This window comes from Necator americanus, chromosome V, assembly GCF_031761385.1.
Source record: "Necator americanus strain Aroian chromosome V, whole genome shotgun sequence".
Lineage (NCBI taxonomy): Eukaryota > Metazoa > Nematoda > Chromadorea > Rhabditida > Ancylostomatidae > Necator > Necator americanus.
The window spans coordinates 32,063,406-32,081,164 of NC_087375.1; the positions used below are offsets into that span (position 1 = coordinate 32,063,406).

Here is a 17,759-nt window from a genome sequence, read left to right on the forward strand (position 1 = left end):
GCAATTGTTAGCGGAGCAGGTGGTCCGAAAATGCAAATTGAGCGTAACGCACCGTAAATAGGCTGTTCGTACGGTATTCGTTACGTGTCTATGCTCATATCTACAATTAATGGTCTGTCAGAGGACGTTAGTTTGCTTTTCAGTGGACGGGCTCGTTTTTTCCCTAGAAACACGGATCAGTGTTACAGTAACCATGGAAAACTGTTTACAAACTTTTTTACTTTTCTGTAGAATTTGGTCGCACGAGGAAACTACTTTTTGAACGTAAGGTCATAGAAAAAAAAACAAAAATTCAACAGAATTTAAGTTTTAATTACATAATTCATAGGTGAACCTTGGAGATCTCTGGCTAATTTCAATTTCTGTAATATTCTTGGAGTTTTTCTCTTTTTTTTTTGGTTTAGTTTTATTTTCGTTGTCTTATATTGTTTATTTATGTGTTATATTATAGTCAAACAAATATAACTATGGAATTTCTGGAACCGGTTGACTGATTCCTACGGTTCTCATCATTGTTTCTCTGGAGGAGGAAAAAATACTGTGTACATGATTCCTATTTTGCGAATAGAAGTGACTCGAGTGTTAGTACTACAGTAGTCCGTAGTTAGTGTGTTTAGTCCGGCTTAGCACACAAAACATGATGTGATGATAATGTTTTGGATGGATTTCGATTTCCTCTTCATCTGTTCCTTTTTTTCGAGAAGGGAATTTGGAAATTTTTGGAATTTTTAATCAGTAGGAAACAATCTAGTAGTACATGTAGTCCTAGTGTCGTAGTTGAGAAAAAAAGTTTAGAAAGTGTGGGAGAGAGGACTCTGTAAAAGAAGGAATTGTTTTGTCTGTTTTTTTTTTCCATACACAAACATCACAAACATTCGTGGGATTTTTTCCTTGCGTTTTAAATCCTCAATAGCAAACATGCAGGAGTTTTGGTTGGAAAGCCTCTTAAAACTTTGTTCTTTAAGTCTTTAAAATATCTTTTTATTCTAGACTTCTACTTTCCTTGGTAGCTGTAGTGTATTGAAGCAATTTCTTATCTTTTTTTTTTGTTGCTACGGTAACGTGCGGAAACGAAAGTAATCAGAAGAAATATTTACGAAGGAAAAACAAACAAACAAGCAAATGAGTGCATCTAAAACGACTACAAAAGGGACACAGAGATCAGGTAAGCACTAGTGATTAACGAGAAACAGAAAGACTGTACATCTTGACTAGAGTTGATGGCTCAGCTTAGATAGAAGGGGAAAAACACACAATAATCCATAAATTATCGTGTGTCATCGTCAAATTATTGTAGATAACACATACTGTAACCGTCACTCTGAGAGAGGGAGAGTATTAAAATGAGATGCATTATGTACACGTGACTAGAAAGAACTCAGTAGATACGTATAGGAAATATAGGAGAATATGCTTCTTTTCTACAAGGAATGGAATGTTCACGAAGATACAAGAAATGCATTCGACTGCGGTCGGTACGGTTCTGTACACAAATACTGACTATGATGCAATCATGGGGTTAATGTTCGTACGGTCACCGATGCATATGTTCAGCTGAGCGACCGCGACGCGTCCGCAGCGAATTACGTGCTCTCGTTGTCTTCTCTTTGATTGAATGCGCGTCGCGTACGCTTTTGTAAAAATATGCACCGTAGCCTATAATGAATTCCTCGAAAATCCGTTCCCCAGAGAATCCATGGAGAAAACATGACGGAACATATGAGAAAATGTGAACAGTGGGACGGGTCCCCTTCTGTACATAAGCCGTTCTCTTTTAAAGCTCAATCAAAGCAACAATCGACACAAAGGACTGAGAGAATCATTGACCAGAAAAACTCAGCGACTGAATGTTAGAGGAAACTATCCTCTCCAGGACTTTTTCCTCAATTAGAATGAGATTTTGTTTAGGTGAACAATTATTATACATACTACCCGTTCAAGTATATTTCAACTGAAGAAATTAGGTATCAAAGCTAATCAGTTGGAATTTGACAGGAGATCCTTATTGCATTTTTAATTTCAGCGGACTTGGTAAGAGTTTTGTGAAGAAATTCCCTAATGGCATCGTGGTGGGAGGAAGTGCAGTGTCATGACAACTATGAGTTCTGAACTCTTTCCTGGTGTTGAACATCATTGTGCATGACGAGCATCGAATTGTTTCCATTTGATCTCTTGGACGATGCCAACGGCGATGTGACGCAAGGTTAGCTGGACACGAGAATACCTGGAAATGGCGCGCACTTAACAAGTGTAGAACAACAAAAATGTGATTATCCTTAGAGCACAACATTTGCGTTGGGTCACGTAAACGTTATGTTTGTTCTTAGGGCGTATAGATGGCTTGAACGACTAAGTAGAGCCTTATTACTACTATTAGCGAGAGGCTTTCAATTTCTGCTTTGTAGAATTAACAACATTCTTGTTTAATTAAATTAAGAATAATTAATTAATTAAAGATAAGGAGGAGGAGTAATTTAGGCGGGAAACGAGGGAATTAACGATGTTCGGATCTCTCCACAGAGATTTTCCTCTTTATAGTTCATAAAAAAAGGAGCGATGAACGGCCGTGTCCATCGAATTTCCCTATGATGCACAAGTCAACGAGTCACGCGCGCAGAACGCATCTGTGAGCGAGCGGGAGAGATGGCATGAGGACCTCGTTAATTGTCGCAGATAACACGTGACACGTTGTCAGGTGTGTCGTAGAAAAATTCGGTCGACCAAGCCGTTTTCCACATCGTTCTCTAGGACAATTAAGGGAAATCAAGGATGATTGTAAACACTGCACTCGTGATCTGCATCCCTAACTTTACTTTTTCGTTGAGAAATCTCAATATTGTCGATTTTGGTCCTATGCCGCTTTAACCGCAAGGATTGCAAATGTTTGGACATTACGCGGCTAGAGAAGAGGATTTGAAGATTTATCCTGCGTCAATGAAAAAAAACCCGGACTTATTTGAAGGAAGAGATTTAAAAAATGCTAAATTTGCCGCTCTGCCTTCAAAAAAGGTACTGGGATAGCTGCATCAGGCTTTTTACTATTATTTCCAATTACCAATCCTTACAGGACGTGCCACTTTTGCCGTCACGGTTCCCATTTTTCGCTTCGCATTCTCCAATCGATACTATATTATTAAAATATTTTATTGTTGCTAAATTATTGTCATTATTACTACTACTATTATTTTTTCTGGTCATTTTTTTCAGTGATTAACGAAAATGATTCTCATATTGAAATAGAAAGGACATATCAAACGAAATTTTGCTTAGTTACTTACTTTAATTTTTCATTCTTAAAAGTTTAATAATTTTTGGTTAAAAATGAATTTTTATGTAAAGATGGAACTGCCTTGTACTCAGGTAAGACACTTTTTTCTCAAAATCTGCACTTTTTCTCGGAAGGCAGGAGTAGAAATTGGCGTGCACATCAAAAGCGCAGGTGCTTCATCCCTTAAGAGGTTATGGAATAACAGCAGCGGTTGTCAAGTGAGCGCTGGCAACCTTCTGGTGTGTAAACAAGTAAGAAGGAGGGTGAAACAAAAGGAGCCGACCGTTGTCCAACAGTTGGCACTACGTTATACAAACACGAGTTATGCGCTTAGATTCGCTTGTATAATTCCTGGATGTGGGGCGGTGCCGACGACGGCGTAAAGACAAACCTTATCGCATTCTGGACAACGATATTCTTCATGCGCAATTCGAGGACAACGATGTTGAGCAAGTTTGAACACATCATCGTAGCGGACCTAAAAAAATAGCATTTTAAAGAGAATTTGCGATCAATCATCGATAAAATAAATCAATAAATCGGTAAATTTCAATCTGATTTTGTTTTTTTGGCTTCGTTTTTCGGTGTTAGTGCTGAATTTCTTTGGTAATAAAGTAGAATCAGAACTGCACACGGGTATGTCTATCCATTTTTACTTTCACTGTGGAAAAGTTTAAAAAAGGAACAGTTGTCCTGAAAAAAATGAAGCAGTAAGTGAGATTAACCTTGCACAAACAGCAAACAGAGTCGCCAATTACGTTCTCGATTGCTTCGATTTTTTTCCGACTTTCTTCGGATATTTCCACGTAGGCGGCGGTTTCATCCAATGAATTTGCATCCTTCTGCAGTTCTTCCGGGGAGGGTACGGAGGATTCGTCCTGAAAATCACTTCGGTCATTTTTGTGTGACATTAGAACCGTATCTCGCGTAATTACTGCATTGATTTAGCCCGTCAGTTTTTTTCTGCAGTTTTTTTTCCTTTTCTTTCTTGTTTTTTTTTTCTTAGCACTTACTAGCGTACTTAAGCCGGACAGCTGATAGTCGTGGATCTATCAAGCGATTGAATGCTAATCGAGATCGCGGCGATTGTTGGTGGCGGCGGCTTGGCTTCTGGTTGAGGTCAAAAGCTCAGCGGGTGACAATTAACGCAAGCATCAAGAGCTTTCAAGACATACCGCCAACGGCAGCGATAATGAGCTGCGTTACGAGTTCCTTACGACGGAACGGCAGCTTACAATCCCTTCATCGGTGAAATTTCAAGTGATTTTCTTATTGAAAAAAAAAAACAAAACGCAAAAAGTTTTTCAAATACCATCTTTTCTGGCTTCATTAACGTCGCAGCGCTGGGATTCCCAATTTTCACGTGGTAACTATAGAAGCGGACAACCGCATATTGAAAAACTCATAACATAAATGCATAGCAATTTTTTTTTCAAGAATTTATTGTGGAAGAATTTCCGAAAATTGTACAAACCACATAAAAATTTGCATATGACCAATTCTTAGTTTTTTCTTCTCATTAGTAGCTCCCTAATATTAAGCTTGTGTAGCTTTTCGAGAGTTTTCTATCGATTTTTTCCCAGCCATTCTTTTTCCGGCAGTGTTCTGCCAGCATGAAACATTTTTGCTGGAAGTTTCTCGACTTGTCGTCTTTTCAACACTCATAATATTGAAAAAATTGAAATCTGATCTTTCAAAGATTTTCTTTATGTTGTCCAGTTAAGAGATACCTATCGCGCTAACTTACTTTCCATAGAATATTCCAGAAAAAAAAGAAAAAAGTAAATTTAGAACATTTCAGGAGCAGCAGTTCACCGATTTTGAGAACTGACTTAACCCAATAGAATAAGAATAAAAGAACCACGAATTAGTCGGGGTCTTAAAAAAAGAAAAATTGCTAAAATAAATCTTTTTGAATGCTTCATATTTATTGAGGTGTCGTCGATAATTTTTCCTTCTAGTAAGTAGAGCAATTTTGAAGGAAATTACCACCAAGTTTGATTTATCGTTAAGATCATTCGTTTCTTAACTCTAACAAGAAAAAAGTATTTTTCTAATCATTAAGCATGGTCTAACTTATCTCCTCTCTCTTCAAAATTGATTTGGTCAAATAAAATAAAACTACCGAGAAAAAAATAGTTGGAAATCTCCTTCCGTCTTATAATCAAGCCACTTCATTGATTCGTTCCTTTAATTCATCCATTCAATCATTCATTCGTTCGTTTTCTTTTTTTCTACTTCTCGCTACCTCATTCACTCTCTTTTTTTGTCTGATTTTGTTTTTAAAAAAAATAAATCATACCTTAATAAACATTCCACTGACAGGTGACGCATTTACGGTATCCTCCCCCAGCTTCTTATGTTTCGCCTTCTTCACTTCCAAAGCAGAAGGTGGTCTTTTTCGTGGCCTTATCAGAGTTTCCATAGAAACATCCTGAAAATCCTTGATAATCCTCCGTTTTTCCTTGCGCAGAGGAATGAATCGAGACGAACGCTTACCATTCGTTGTAGTTTCCGTTGTTGTTCCTGTTCAAACTGAATCATAGCAAGAAGATTTTGAATCAAATGCGGTTGCCACATCATTTGCATTTGAAACGTTTGAAAAGCGTTGAACATTGGTGGTTTCATTGCTTCAGGTTTTAGTAATGTGGATGTATCCGGAGTTTTACGTAACGTATCCTCGGATGATGCACTCGAGCATGACGGTGCTGGTGATGGTGTGGTGGTGGCGGTGGTGGTGGTGGTGTTGGTGGCAGCCGGATTTGTTGCGATTAGTTGATGCACCCAAAAATCCGTGAACGACATCTGTAGTGAAAGTATTTTCAGCACTCAAAACGCATACGCAAATGTGATTGTTTTGAGGGATTTTTACTGGAAATAAAGTTTTACCTCAGTTGTAGATCACAAAAACACCAACGGATGAAGCACGACGGCGGCGACGACGACGACGACGGCGAATGACGGCTCTTGACCGGTCATGACCGACTGAGCTCCACGAGCGAAGCAGCTGCTCCACACGGCCACGCCCACCGCCGACCAGCTGACCAATCACGAATCCGAGACAGCCGACTGTGTCTTCTTCTCTGTCGTCTCTCCGAGGACCGATTATACATAGATGTTCTCATGAGGTTCAAATGAGGTAATGAGGAGGAATCCCTCAAAATTCAACAGGTTTTGGGACACTTTTTTTCGCTTATAAGTCGTAAAGTACCGTATAACTTCTAATAAATGAGCTAAATATTATAAAAACTAAAAAAAAAAACGAAAAATACCGTATAATAAACACAAGTCGGTAATAAATAAATGCCATATGTGATATGCATAATATATTTCGTAACTAACTGATTTTAGAAGTAAATTGAAGTATAAATTCTTTCAGAAAGTCTTATAGTGAAGACAAATGTAAATAAAATTGATAAATAAGTAAAGAATATCTGCTGAAATCTTTCTGGAACTTCAGAAGATTCCAAACAACGAAGTTTACGTTGCTTTTTCCGAGACTTCCAACTGATGTTTGGGGAAAACACCTCAGTTCGCTTGATCTCACCTCTTCGGAGAAAATTCGCTTAGTCTCGGATAAAATTCTTGTCGCAAATTTTGTCGGTGGGCTGCTATGATCATTTCTGGAGGTATAAGAAAAAAAATGTAGAATAACTGTTGTTTAAAGCAGCCTCCACGTTTTTCGTCCCTTAAATCCGGATATTTTTTTGCGTCATACAAAGAAAAAAGCATTCCCTGCCTTCATGTTGTTATATATAGTGGAAGATTTTGTAGGAGAGATTTATTACAAGTGTTACTTTCAAAATTTATTCTCTTTCCCTTAGTATATGGTATTCGTAACGCAATTTTCAATTTCAACAGCATCATCATCCGAAAAACTCTAATATCCAACGAAATGTCATTAACTGCCGCTTTCGCTGAAAGAAACGGCGAAAATATATCGAATTTAGCATATACATATCCATGGTGACTCGCCTCCAATAATGTATTGCGTTTCTCAAAAGAAAGCGGTGGAATTGAAGAACACAAACATTTGAGGGTAAGTAAAAGTGACGTTAAAAACGGCTTTACAATTCTTTTCCGTATTTCTGATGAGAATTTCGCTTGTATCGAATGATTCCTTCCTGCGCGAACTCGCCAAACAGATACATATATTCCGGATGAATTAGAAATTCACCGAGAAGAATGTCTGTAGAATGTTTTCGGTGCATTATACGATATTTTAGCGATGCATAAATTTTTGGGAATTTTCTTCTAAAGTTTTCTGGAAGAAACATTTGAGAATTATTTTTGTGATTTCTTCGTATTCTTAATGTCCAGCGGCTGGACATGGAGATGTCACGAACATGAAATCGACGAAATCCGCACAAATATCTCTTTTTTCTTTTTTTTCAAGTTTGGAGGTGCATTATAAAATATATTTATGGATTTGTAATAGACAACTTCAGGACATTCATGTATTTCATTTCATTCTTTCATTTTCCTCTTTTCTTTTTATTTCCCAGAAATGGAAGCAATACCTTTTTCGTTATGATTTTTGGCTTATACTTTTTAACAATAAGATTCCTAGGATATTTTTCTATTAATTGAATTATTTGTTTTTGTTATTTCGTTTATTGTTCTATTTTTATTTATAACGTTTGACTTAGGATTTTTGTTTTTAAGTTTTGTTTTCCGGAGAGCAGATTCAGTGGAATTAAAAATTTGTATTATCTTGATTACTCAACACGTACAAGCTACTCGGTTGTTTGTCAACAAATCAAAGAAAAATAATAATAATAATAATAATAATAACAATAACAATAATAATAAAATACAAATACTGCTGCACTGACGACTTCCAGACTTTTTAGTAAGTGGAAAGTGACGGAAATTTCGAACTTCTGCTGACAAATTCTATGTTCGACCAAAAAAAACTCTCGTTCTCTCGTGTTTGATGGGATCGGACAAATTCCGGATGTTTCTGGGGAGCTGGGGAGATTCGGTCGGTTGCATTTCTGACGAATTGTCCACGTTCTACCAATATTCCAGTAGCAAAGCGCTCAAACAACAACTAACATACGGGCAATTCCCACCCTTCGCTAATTAAGTGGTAACACTCGATGGCAACGTGTGCGGGCTGTGTGTGACAGTGTCGAATGGACGGGCACAAGAACGTCGATTGTCATCCAGAAAACAATAACTGAGTGGCGACAATTAGTCCATCGATACTACACAGTTCACGGGTGTCAATGAACCAGTAATCAGTACCGTATGCTGTGCTAACGTCAACGAGTACACGGTACATACATATCGATCAGCATTTAGAGTTCTTTGAAAGGTTCGAGGGAGACGGCTGCAGGGAAACCGAAGGAGACGAAGAACACTAAGGACCATCAGCAAACTATCTGAGGAGAAGATTAACGTTAAAAAAGTCACTTACAGGGCTTTCTCTTGAGATTTATCCAGAAATTCTCCTTTCGCTAATAATTTTCTTCATTATTTAAGCAACTGTACAGTGATCGCAAACGTTGAGTGGGCGTAGTCGATTAGTATAGCTCTTCATTCTAAAAAAAAGTCATAAATACTTATATTAATAATGTAATCCTAAAATAATTAGAAAATCAATGGAATTAAGTGCGAAAAGAAGCTCCACGTTATCGATCGATGTCACTCACCGGTGGTTCTCGAAATTTCGACCAAAGAGAGTTCGATGTGGGGTCCTACCTGTGGGTCAAACTTTAACGTATATTTTTTTCCATTATTCAGGAGGCTGTTTACATAATTAATTTATGCCAAATACTTAGAAAAATATAATAGATTATTCTGATATTGTGAAATACGAGCAATTAAGTATATTTATTATTTTTCATACATTGACAAACAATAACAATAATAATAATCAATAACGATCATAATCAAAAGCTGTCACATCGAGCGTAGCGCTTTTTTGACCTAAATCAATAAGGAACCAATTTTCACGATCAAATAGCTGTGATTTTATGAACTGTGGTTTTATTTGAAAATATTATTGTGATATTTTTGAAGGAAATCCCAATTTTTGCAGAGCTGCGACGTTCTGTGCTTGGAATTCCCTGACATCTGGACTAAGGAGTGCTTTTAGCGACAAAAGAAAATCCTAAAGAAAAAATCCACTACATAATGGAATTAATCCTTTTTGAAATTTTTGAGAAAATTCTTCTTTCTTAAATGTTATAAAAATAAAGTAAAATATTATAATGAAAAGCATAAGTTTTTCCTTGCATTATTAAATGACAACATTTTAAAAAAATACTGATAAATGGCCATTTAAAAAACAAACAAGTTTTTAGAAATTGAGAAATCGACATATAAAATATTTTTGCCACTCTTTGCTACTTGCCATCAAACACTAATCATTAAAAATTTTTCGTCAAAAATTCGTAGAAAATTCATAGAATTTGTTAGATCTTCATCAACGAATTCGTGAATTACATATTTGAAATTCATTGGATTTGTGAAAGTCGTCTCTACTTTTTTTTACATTCATTATTCATTATTTTGCGTTATTCCATTATTCTGTAAATTGGGAAGTTGGTTAAAATCCTGTAAAGATTTCCAAACGCAAATTCTGCGAATTTCTCTGGAAATTCTTGGAATTTTGTAATTTTAGAGGAAAAAGATGCGGTTTCAGCTGCATTTTTTTTCTGAATCCTTCTTCCCTTGCACTTTCTTCATAATCAGGGAACTTTATTATTCTTTTGCTAACCCATCAAACCCGGGAACCACCGAAATTCTAGTATAAGTATAGAAATAAATGTAGATATATCTGTACGGGATTTTGTTTTTCTTCCAGAACCCATCAAAGGTCCCTCCTCTTCGCAATTGTGTCCCCACCGAAATGTTATGTATAGTTAGCAAGAATTCAGTTTTTTCCGCCATTTTTTTTTCGCTCAACTTCTTACGGTACTTGGATAATTGTGTAGAGTGAGTAGCGGAAGTGAGGAGGAACAAGCGTTTGTCATTCGGGACGGACATGTCTGTCTGTCTGTCCGTCCGTCTCGAGTCATGTTCATGGTCATCTGTATAGGCATGACCTTAGCTGACCCTATGTACCACCACCTGTCTCGCCATCTGCCCGCCCGGCCCGCGTTGCTCTTATGGCGTTGGTGCTGCGTCGACGGACGAACGGACCAACAGAATGTGCGTGAATCCGCCACCGCGCGACGGCTAATCGTTTTCGCCAGCTGTTCCTCTCGTCCTCGTAGAAAATGAAAACGAGAATATCGACGCTAATTGCTGGATGTGCGAACAGCTCGCTAGCTATGTACCTAATCCCCGCTTGATTTCGCTGAGCATTCCCGCTCGGGTCAGCTTTTAGGTTTGGTTTAGTCGAGTCGAACTAAACTTATCGTTTGTTTATCTATTTATTTATTTATTCAAGCACTCTAATACATCGTAAGTTGTGCTATAAAAAGAAAATAAAAAATAGACTAAGGTACAGTTTTTGACTTGTGTAAAAAAAAGGCAGGGATGTTGCCGTCCTCTCACATTTCCAGGAGAGTTGAAGAGTGTGGACCCTCCCAGAAAAAAAAGATAAAAACGACCGCTCAGTATTTTTCTTCTTCCTAATTCTTGTTTAAGGTATTTATTCGAGGGGTGTTTAATGCGTGATTTTGCTAAAATACCCTGAGTAGCTTATATAACGTAAATTTTAAATCTACACTTTTATTTCCTATAGTTAAGACTGCTATGAGACTTGTCCGGGAGGATAAAAGCACTCACGTGATACATCGCCGAGCTCCCGAAATTCATTGTACAAGCTATATAGTGTTCCGGAATTGTTCCGGAGACTTGTTCTGGAATTAAGACTGATTCTATGTTTTTATGTTGAATTTGTGGTTCAATTTTTTTGAAATTAAAATTAAATTAAAATTAATTTAATTTAATTTATTTTTTATTTTATTATTTTTATTTTATTATTTTTATTTTATTATTTTTCCTTCATTGTTATTTCACATCAGCGCATTGATAACAGGATTATCCAGCGTTAGGTCACCCCTCCTTAGCATCGGAGGGTCTACACCTGCCCAGGTGTGTCGTCCTTGAACATATGTAGCTCTGCCCAAAATTTTCGATCTTCTGCGAGAGTCCAGACAGAATCAATCCATTCGCCGCTATTCCATATTCGCCAAAACCTTACGTCTCGCCTGAACTGCCAATCCACGCCAAGTCACCTCAAGTCCTTTTTACCACCTCAGTCCAGAACTTCCGCTTTCGGCCAGGTGGCCTCTTCCAGTTTGAATCCGACAGACTCCTCAAAACTCGCGGAACAAAGCGATCTCCAGGTCTCCTCAGTCCTCAGACCAAAGAAACGAAAACTGTTTTATGTAACTGCGCAATAATATAATGGTAAAGAAGTGATTAGCAAGTACGTATGAAGAGCATCAGCGGTTTCTCTTCCATTGTTTCCAAGAAATGTTCATTAATATGCGATCATTATCAAGAAAACACTACTTTATTATCTCGAATATTTTCTCAACGAACAACAAATCCAGAAAAAAAAACCATGGCAAGCAGCTTCAAACAAGAAAATATTCGAAAGGTGGCCAGAATGTTGAGCAAAACCGAAATGTTTATGTATAATTTAAAAACCGCTGTATTTTCAGAAGCTAAATAAAATTCTTTAAAATACGTAAAATTCTATAAGTGTTCTAGTTTGGAAATTTTTGAAAGGAATTGTTTTTGAAATCTTGCACAACAAAGTGTGCAGCAATTTTTTTTTTTGGACAAACAGTGTCCGTTTTCTTTCGAGAAAAGGAATGGAAAAGGAAGGAAGGAAAGAAAAGGAAAAGAAAGAAAAAGGAATTAAGCGTGAGACACGGGGAACGGGCATAGAAGCGATAATAAATGATAATACGATTGTAAATTCTGCCCAAAGTCCTTAATAAACCACCATTCTAAAGATTTGCACACCCTAAGAAATTCGAATAAAATATTCCCCACGAGTTAGCTCCGATCGGTAGTCTTCGTAGGCCTTGAAAGCGATTTAAAATTGGATCAAAACGCGACTATTTCAGTACATGAAACCAACAGGGGCTTGAATCGTGTGATATCGTGGAATAACCCATCGATTGCTTGAGTATTTTGTGTCTCTGGGCTTCAGCTTACTGTTGTATTTTCCTACTTACCGTACTCCGAATTCATCGTGAAGAGGCCTATACGGATCTCTAAATGGATTAAGGTACGACTCTTAAGGTGCTTGTACTAATTCGTGGACACTTCATGGATACTTGATGTTGCTATCGAATGATACACTTGTTATGTGGAAGGTTCCTCACGGCTTTCCGATTCCAACAATAGCTTGTCGCCTCGAAGCATACTGTAAGGTGTGATCAGTAACACTTACAGTATAAGGATTTACAAGTGATCTTACTGTATTGGAAGAGCATAGATTTAAAATCAGCTTCTCTGAGCGTGAAAATAAGACTTTTTGTTTTTCTCGCTCACTTTCTACGTGAGAATACTGGAGAAAAGCCTGAAAATCCTTGAAACGTGAACCCTGATGGCAAGCAGGAATTTCCTACTAAACCACGTAAATTAGTTTGTACAACTTGGAAATTTGTGGACAATGTACTTAGAGAAAGAAGTTCACCTTAATTTAAAGCTTATTTTAACAACCATAATGTTAATTGACTTTTGATCTTCCTGTCACAGCCTATTTGTGATGTTCTTTTGTTTTTATTTTTAGTTTGAATCAGTTCGATTGATTTATTGTTACAAGTATGAAAATAATACATAATTAAATAAAAAAAAATAAACATAAAATATAAAATTAAATTAAAATAATTGTTAAACAACTTGTTTATACATATCTAGTTGAGCCTTTTCTACAGATTTTAGGGTAAAAAAATATTTTTACTGCATTAGACCATTTTAATGGTTTCTAAGTGTTTAACTTCATCCGTTGTAGAAAACGATGCAATTTTTTTTCCATAGATACGACAATAGATTTCGGTTCTGCTTCGAATCCATGAGCTCACTTCGAATCCATGAGCTCATTATCAATGTCCCAACCAATGTCGCGTCGAGCAGCGCAAATCCACTAAACAATCCACCGTATGTCTCGCTCGCTGCCGGTTCGTTCGTTATTTATTCATTGTTATGGCTGTGGCGTCGCTACTGTGTGTCGTTGAGGCTGACGGTTGAGTGGCAACACATCAACAGGTAGATGTCCTTTGGGGCGCATAATTTGGATTTGAATCCGAAATCCCCACCTGATCCATCGGAGGAGTTGATTGCCTGAGGGAACCTGTAAACAACGGAGTTGAGGGAAAGTTTAATTGATACTTTCATTGAACAACCTCGTTTCAAATCAATTTTTTTTTCTCAGAAGCACTGATAAAACCCTTTGAAGAGATAAAGTTTCCGGCGTGTTAATTCGTTCAGGATGTCCAAACGCACTTGACTGCAGTTCAGAACCTAAAAATATTAAATTGTAAATTTAAGGAGAAAAGAAAAGAAAAAATCGCAGGAAAAATCAGCTCTGAATAGCTTAAAGAGCCGACATACCAAATCATTGGTTTTGTACTCTCGGATAAGTTTGGAACCAATCTATTGATACCTCGGAGGGATGAAAAGATTTGCTCGCTGTAGGACAATGTTGAACCATCGATAGTGCAGTTATAGCTGGACCTCTTACCAATTGCGCAACTCCTCAATAAAATTCTTAGCCCACCATAATTCCAAAACCACACTCAGTTGGCGACGATCATTTGGCTTCTGTTGACTCCAGTAATATCAGAATTTTCCTTTTATTATCAAAAAATACAAGAATTTAAATACTCGGATAATCCAGAATTATATAGAAATTTAATAGAATATTTTCTTGAAAATATAAAATAAAAATAAAATTATGGGATGAAATGGAGAATATAAAGTACAAATAAAAGTCATAAAATATAAATATATCCGAAAAATTCGTGTTTGGGTCACCATGACGCGTTTCACGCAACGCGAGCACTTTGTATACTTGTCATACACTCTCACAGCTCGCTGCTGCGGTCCATGCGCGAGCGCGTTGCGGCTGTCCACGTAAACATAAGTAGCAAGTCGATGGAAACCATTTTTGAGAGGTTTCTTCCTGGTTTTCTCAAGATTTAGCGCTTAGATCTTGAATTTTAAAGAGGTCGAAAGCAAACTAATACTGCTCTGCACTGAATCCTGACAGCTACAGTAGATCAAAAAATCGAAGCCATCCGCTGTCTCCGCTATTCGCTATTGGAGAGTTTCTTTTATCATACGCTTTTACATTTCTCTGTTTCCTTTTTCCTCCTCGTCGCCTGTTTCTCGGGATTCTAAGGACAGAAGCGCGCGTGACCACAATCATATGTTATTTCAACGGATCCTCTATCCAGATCTGCTGTTGAACAGCCGACAATAAAAACCATCCACGCCTGCATGAAATACGATATAGCGACATACTGTCGCACATTTCCGACACCATCTGCTATGTGCACGAATATTCCACAAAACGGCTGCAGCGCTAAGCTGAGGATCAAGCTTTAAGCAGGGATCGTTCATGTGGACTGGATTCAGTTTCAGTTTGGCCTTCTGGAGACATTTTTTGAATTTTTGATTGCTCCTGGTGATACAGTGCTTTCTTCATCCTTATATTACCTGGATTTGTTACAAGAGGAAGTCCCGTTCCTTATATTACTCATTTATTACTTCATTTATTAGTAGAGAAAAAATTTCTCATTGTTCCGGGTGATATATTTTTTTATCCTTATATTACACGCATTCATTGAAGGGACTAAAGGATTCACTAAAGGGAGTTCCTGAAATATAAAGACACCACCGTTCCGGGAGGAGCAATGAACAAAAACACAAAAAGATTATCACAAGAGCGACATCGTGCAAAGAAAGAGAATATAGAATAAAATGAAATGTTATTACAATGGTGATCGACGAAACTAGACTTAATCACATTAAATTAATTAATTATAACTATAATTTAATTAGATATTATTAATAATTCACACTAAATTTACAGTATCTCCAAGGTTCCTGTAGTATTTTTGTTCAAACTTAGCAAGAAATTTCAAACAATTAAATATGTTTTCTCCTCAAAATTAGCACGTCTACAGAAATAGTTAATAAATGACCTTGGGACCTTGTTTACGTTGTATACGAACGCCTCAATGTCATCATCAATCATACTTGTTGATTCCAACAATTTGCCACTAATCCTCAATCCTCTTTGCCGATCCTTTCTTCTGTCTTAATAAGGCAGCTGTCCAAGTGATCAGTGAAACAGTTGAAGTGTGCACCAACGTGGCGAAGACGATGAAGCTCCGCAGAAAAGAAACAGTAGCGATTTGAATCAAAGAAATATCAAGCGACGAAAAAAACGCTACATTTTGAATATTTCGGTGCAAAACGTGCACCTACAAAGAAAAAATAGAAAAAAAACCGAAAAAAAAACGGGAAAAGATACTTTATTACGAAGAAAAAAGCTGTCTCTACATCGAAATTTCTTCGTTTTGAATCCCATTCTTCTATTTTTCCACCTTTCCCGTTTCCAGAATCGAACCAGAATGACCTATTTTAAAAGACTTTGCCAAAATGAAATGGACACAGACGTGGAAATTATATATGAACTCCGCACAACACAACAAACAAATATTAGTAAACAAAAGTGAGGAAGAAAACGAGGGAAATTATGATGTAATCATGATCGATAAACACGGATAACAATCCTTATTTTTGCTCCCTGTCTATGTTTTACTGTTTTACATCTACCAAGTTAAAGTTAAGCATCACCCGACAAATCGGAGGTGGTACGGATTTCAGGTGGAGTATTCTTATACGGGATCGTAGATTATGGAGAGGGGGGAGGGATTCCGTCCATTTCTTCCTAATTGCCGTAAAAAACGGCCTAGAAGATGCGGCGCGTGCACAAGGCTGGCACGCTCCAATCGAACTCGTTGTAGAAAATAGCGCACCGGAACGCTCGAAGCCGTATCGTCCTGGCCGTTTTTTACAGCAATTAGGAAGAAATGGATGGAATCACCCCTCTCTCCATGATCTACAATCCCGTATACGAATACTCCACCTGAAATCCGTACCACCTCAGATTCGTGAAGTGATGCCTTTAAATACTCTAAGATCTAAGTGGATTTAAGTGGAAGTGAAGCAGCTGATCATCCATTCACTTGATTTCATAAATCAATTCTTTCATGAGTTCGAAGAAGTTCGGCGGAAACCGGGAAGGAGGGATGTGACCGGTGCACTGACAGCCGTCTGTTGGCTGGGAACAGAGACGAGACCGCTGACGAAGATTTTCTCTGGAGGATGCCAGTGGAAACGGCTAGAAGTTCACGGAATGTAAACAATCAGTTAAATGTCAAGTTTTGTGTCAAGAAAAAATATTTTTAAAAAAATTCGAAATAGACATGGTATAAGGGAGATTTGTCTTCTCGTTTGATTCTATTCTTATACTTTGATCTATCGAATCGATTATCTCGGTAGATCACATACGCAAAAGATAGTCGGGTGATCTATTTATTGTATCAGTTATTTTCGTATGTTAGAGATTACTATTCAACAATATGTCGTTGCCTAAAACACAAAAAAAAACACAAGCAATTTTTTTTTCTGAGAGATAAAATAGAAGATAAAATTTAAAAAAAAGTAGAAAAGTGGAAGCTGTTACGAATAGCTGCACAGCCAAAAATTAGAGTGATGACCGTAATCCGGCATAGAATAGGGTACCAGATTTTATATCAACAAGAAACATCAACAAATTACAATTACAGCGAGTTGTATGTCCACAGAAATTCCCAAAACTCTCTTCATGGCTGATTTCGGTTGCGTTAACCGGCAGAAGGCCTACTTTTCTAAGTCGGGTATTATTAATGGGATAATTAAATCAGTGTACGATTTAGTGAGGTGACCGTATCAATTAATTAGCTTGGCTGCAGGCCAAGGATATAGTTAGATAATTGAGGGTGATCCTAAACATCTGTATGTCACCCTCACTCTCTCACTGTAGCCTTCGTCTACTGATCCGACTTCCGACGTGCTCGGAATTCACTACGGCTAATGCTAGAAAAGGAAAGACAGCGGATATTGTTTAGAAAATTTAAGAAATTAAATTAGTTACTTTAATTAAATTAAAAAATAAATTGATAAAAAAATCTAAAAAAGTGGGATTTAAATGTTGAAGATTCGCTTTTTTAAATAAAATATAATAATAATAAGGACAAGAGACAACAGAAGGACAGTAGAATACTCAGATGAGGATCTATTTAATCTCATGGAGATTTTCTGCAGTTTTCCTTTGCAAAGGGTATCTTTACAATTTAGCGAAATCCACGAAAAACTCTCCTCGAACTTGAAAAATAAGACGTGTTCTTCCTGACAGACTACAGTAGCTCGACATTGTTGCCACTAGTAACACAAGTACACTGCATGTAAGTCCCATTTTTTCAATTGTTTATTGTTTCAGTTGCAAAGTCACTAGGTTTAT

The 17,759-nt window shown here is 37.2% G+C and overlaps 1 protein-coding gene across 2 annotated transcripts; it reads right to left on the reverse strand.

Annotated features, from left to right (window-relative positions):
* Positions 1–2,002: 2,002 nt before the first annotated feature.
* RB195_015846 (uncharacterized protein) lies at positions 2,003–6,073 on the reverse strand (the record flags this gene model as incomplete). Of its 2 annotated transcripts, XM_064206754.1 has the most annotated exons (5): positions 2,003–2,224; positions 3,660–3,746; positions 3,994–4,146; positions 5,571–5,702; positions 5,768–6,073. In XM_064206754.1, the coding sequence occupies 5 exons, from the start codon at positions 6,071–6,073 to the stop codon at positions 2,003–2,005; spliced, it is 900 nt and encodes a 299-aa protein (XP_064062635.1). The 2 variants fall into 2 exon arrangements, with proteins under 2 accessions (XP_064062635.1, XP_064062636.1); XM_064206755.1 differs by lacking the exon at positions 2,003–2,224 and having other exon boundaries at positions 3,591–3,746.
* Positions 6,074–17,759: the final 11,686 nt, after the last annotated feature.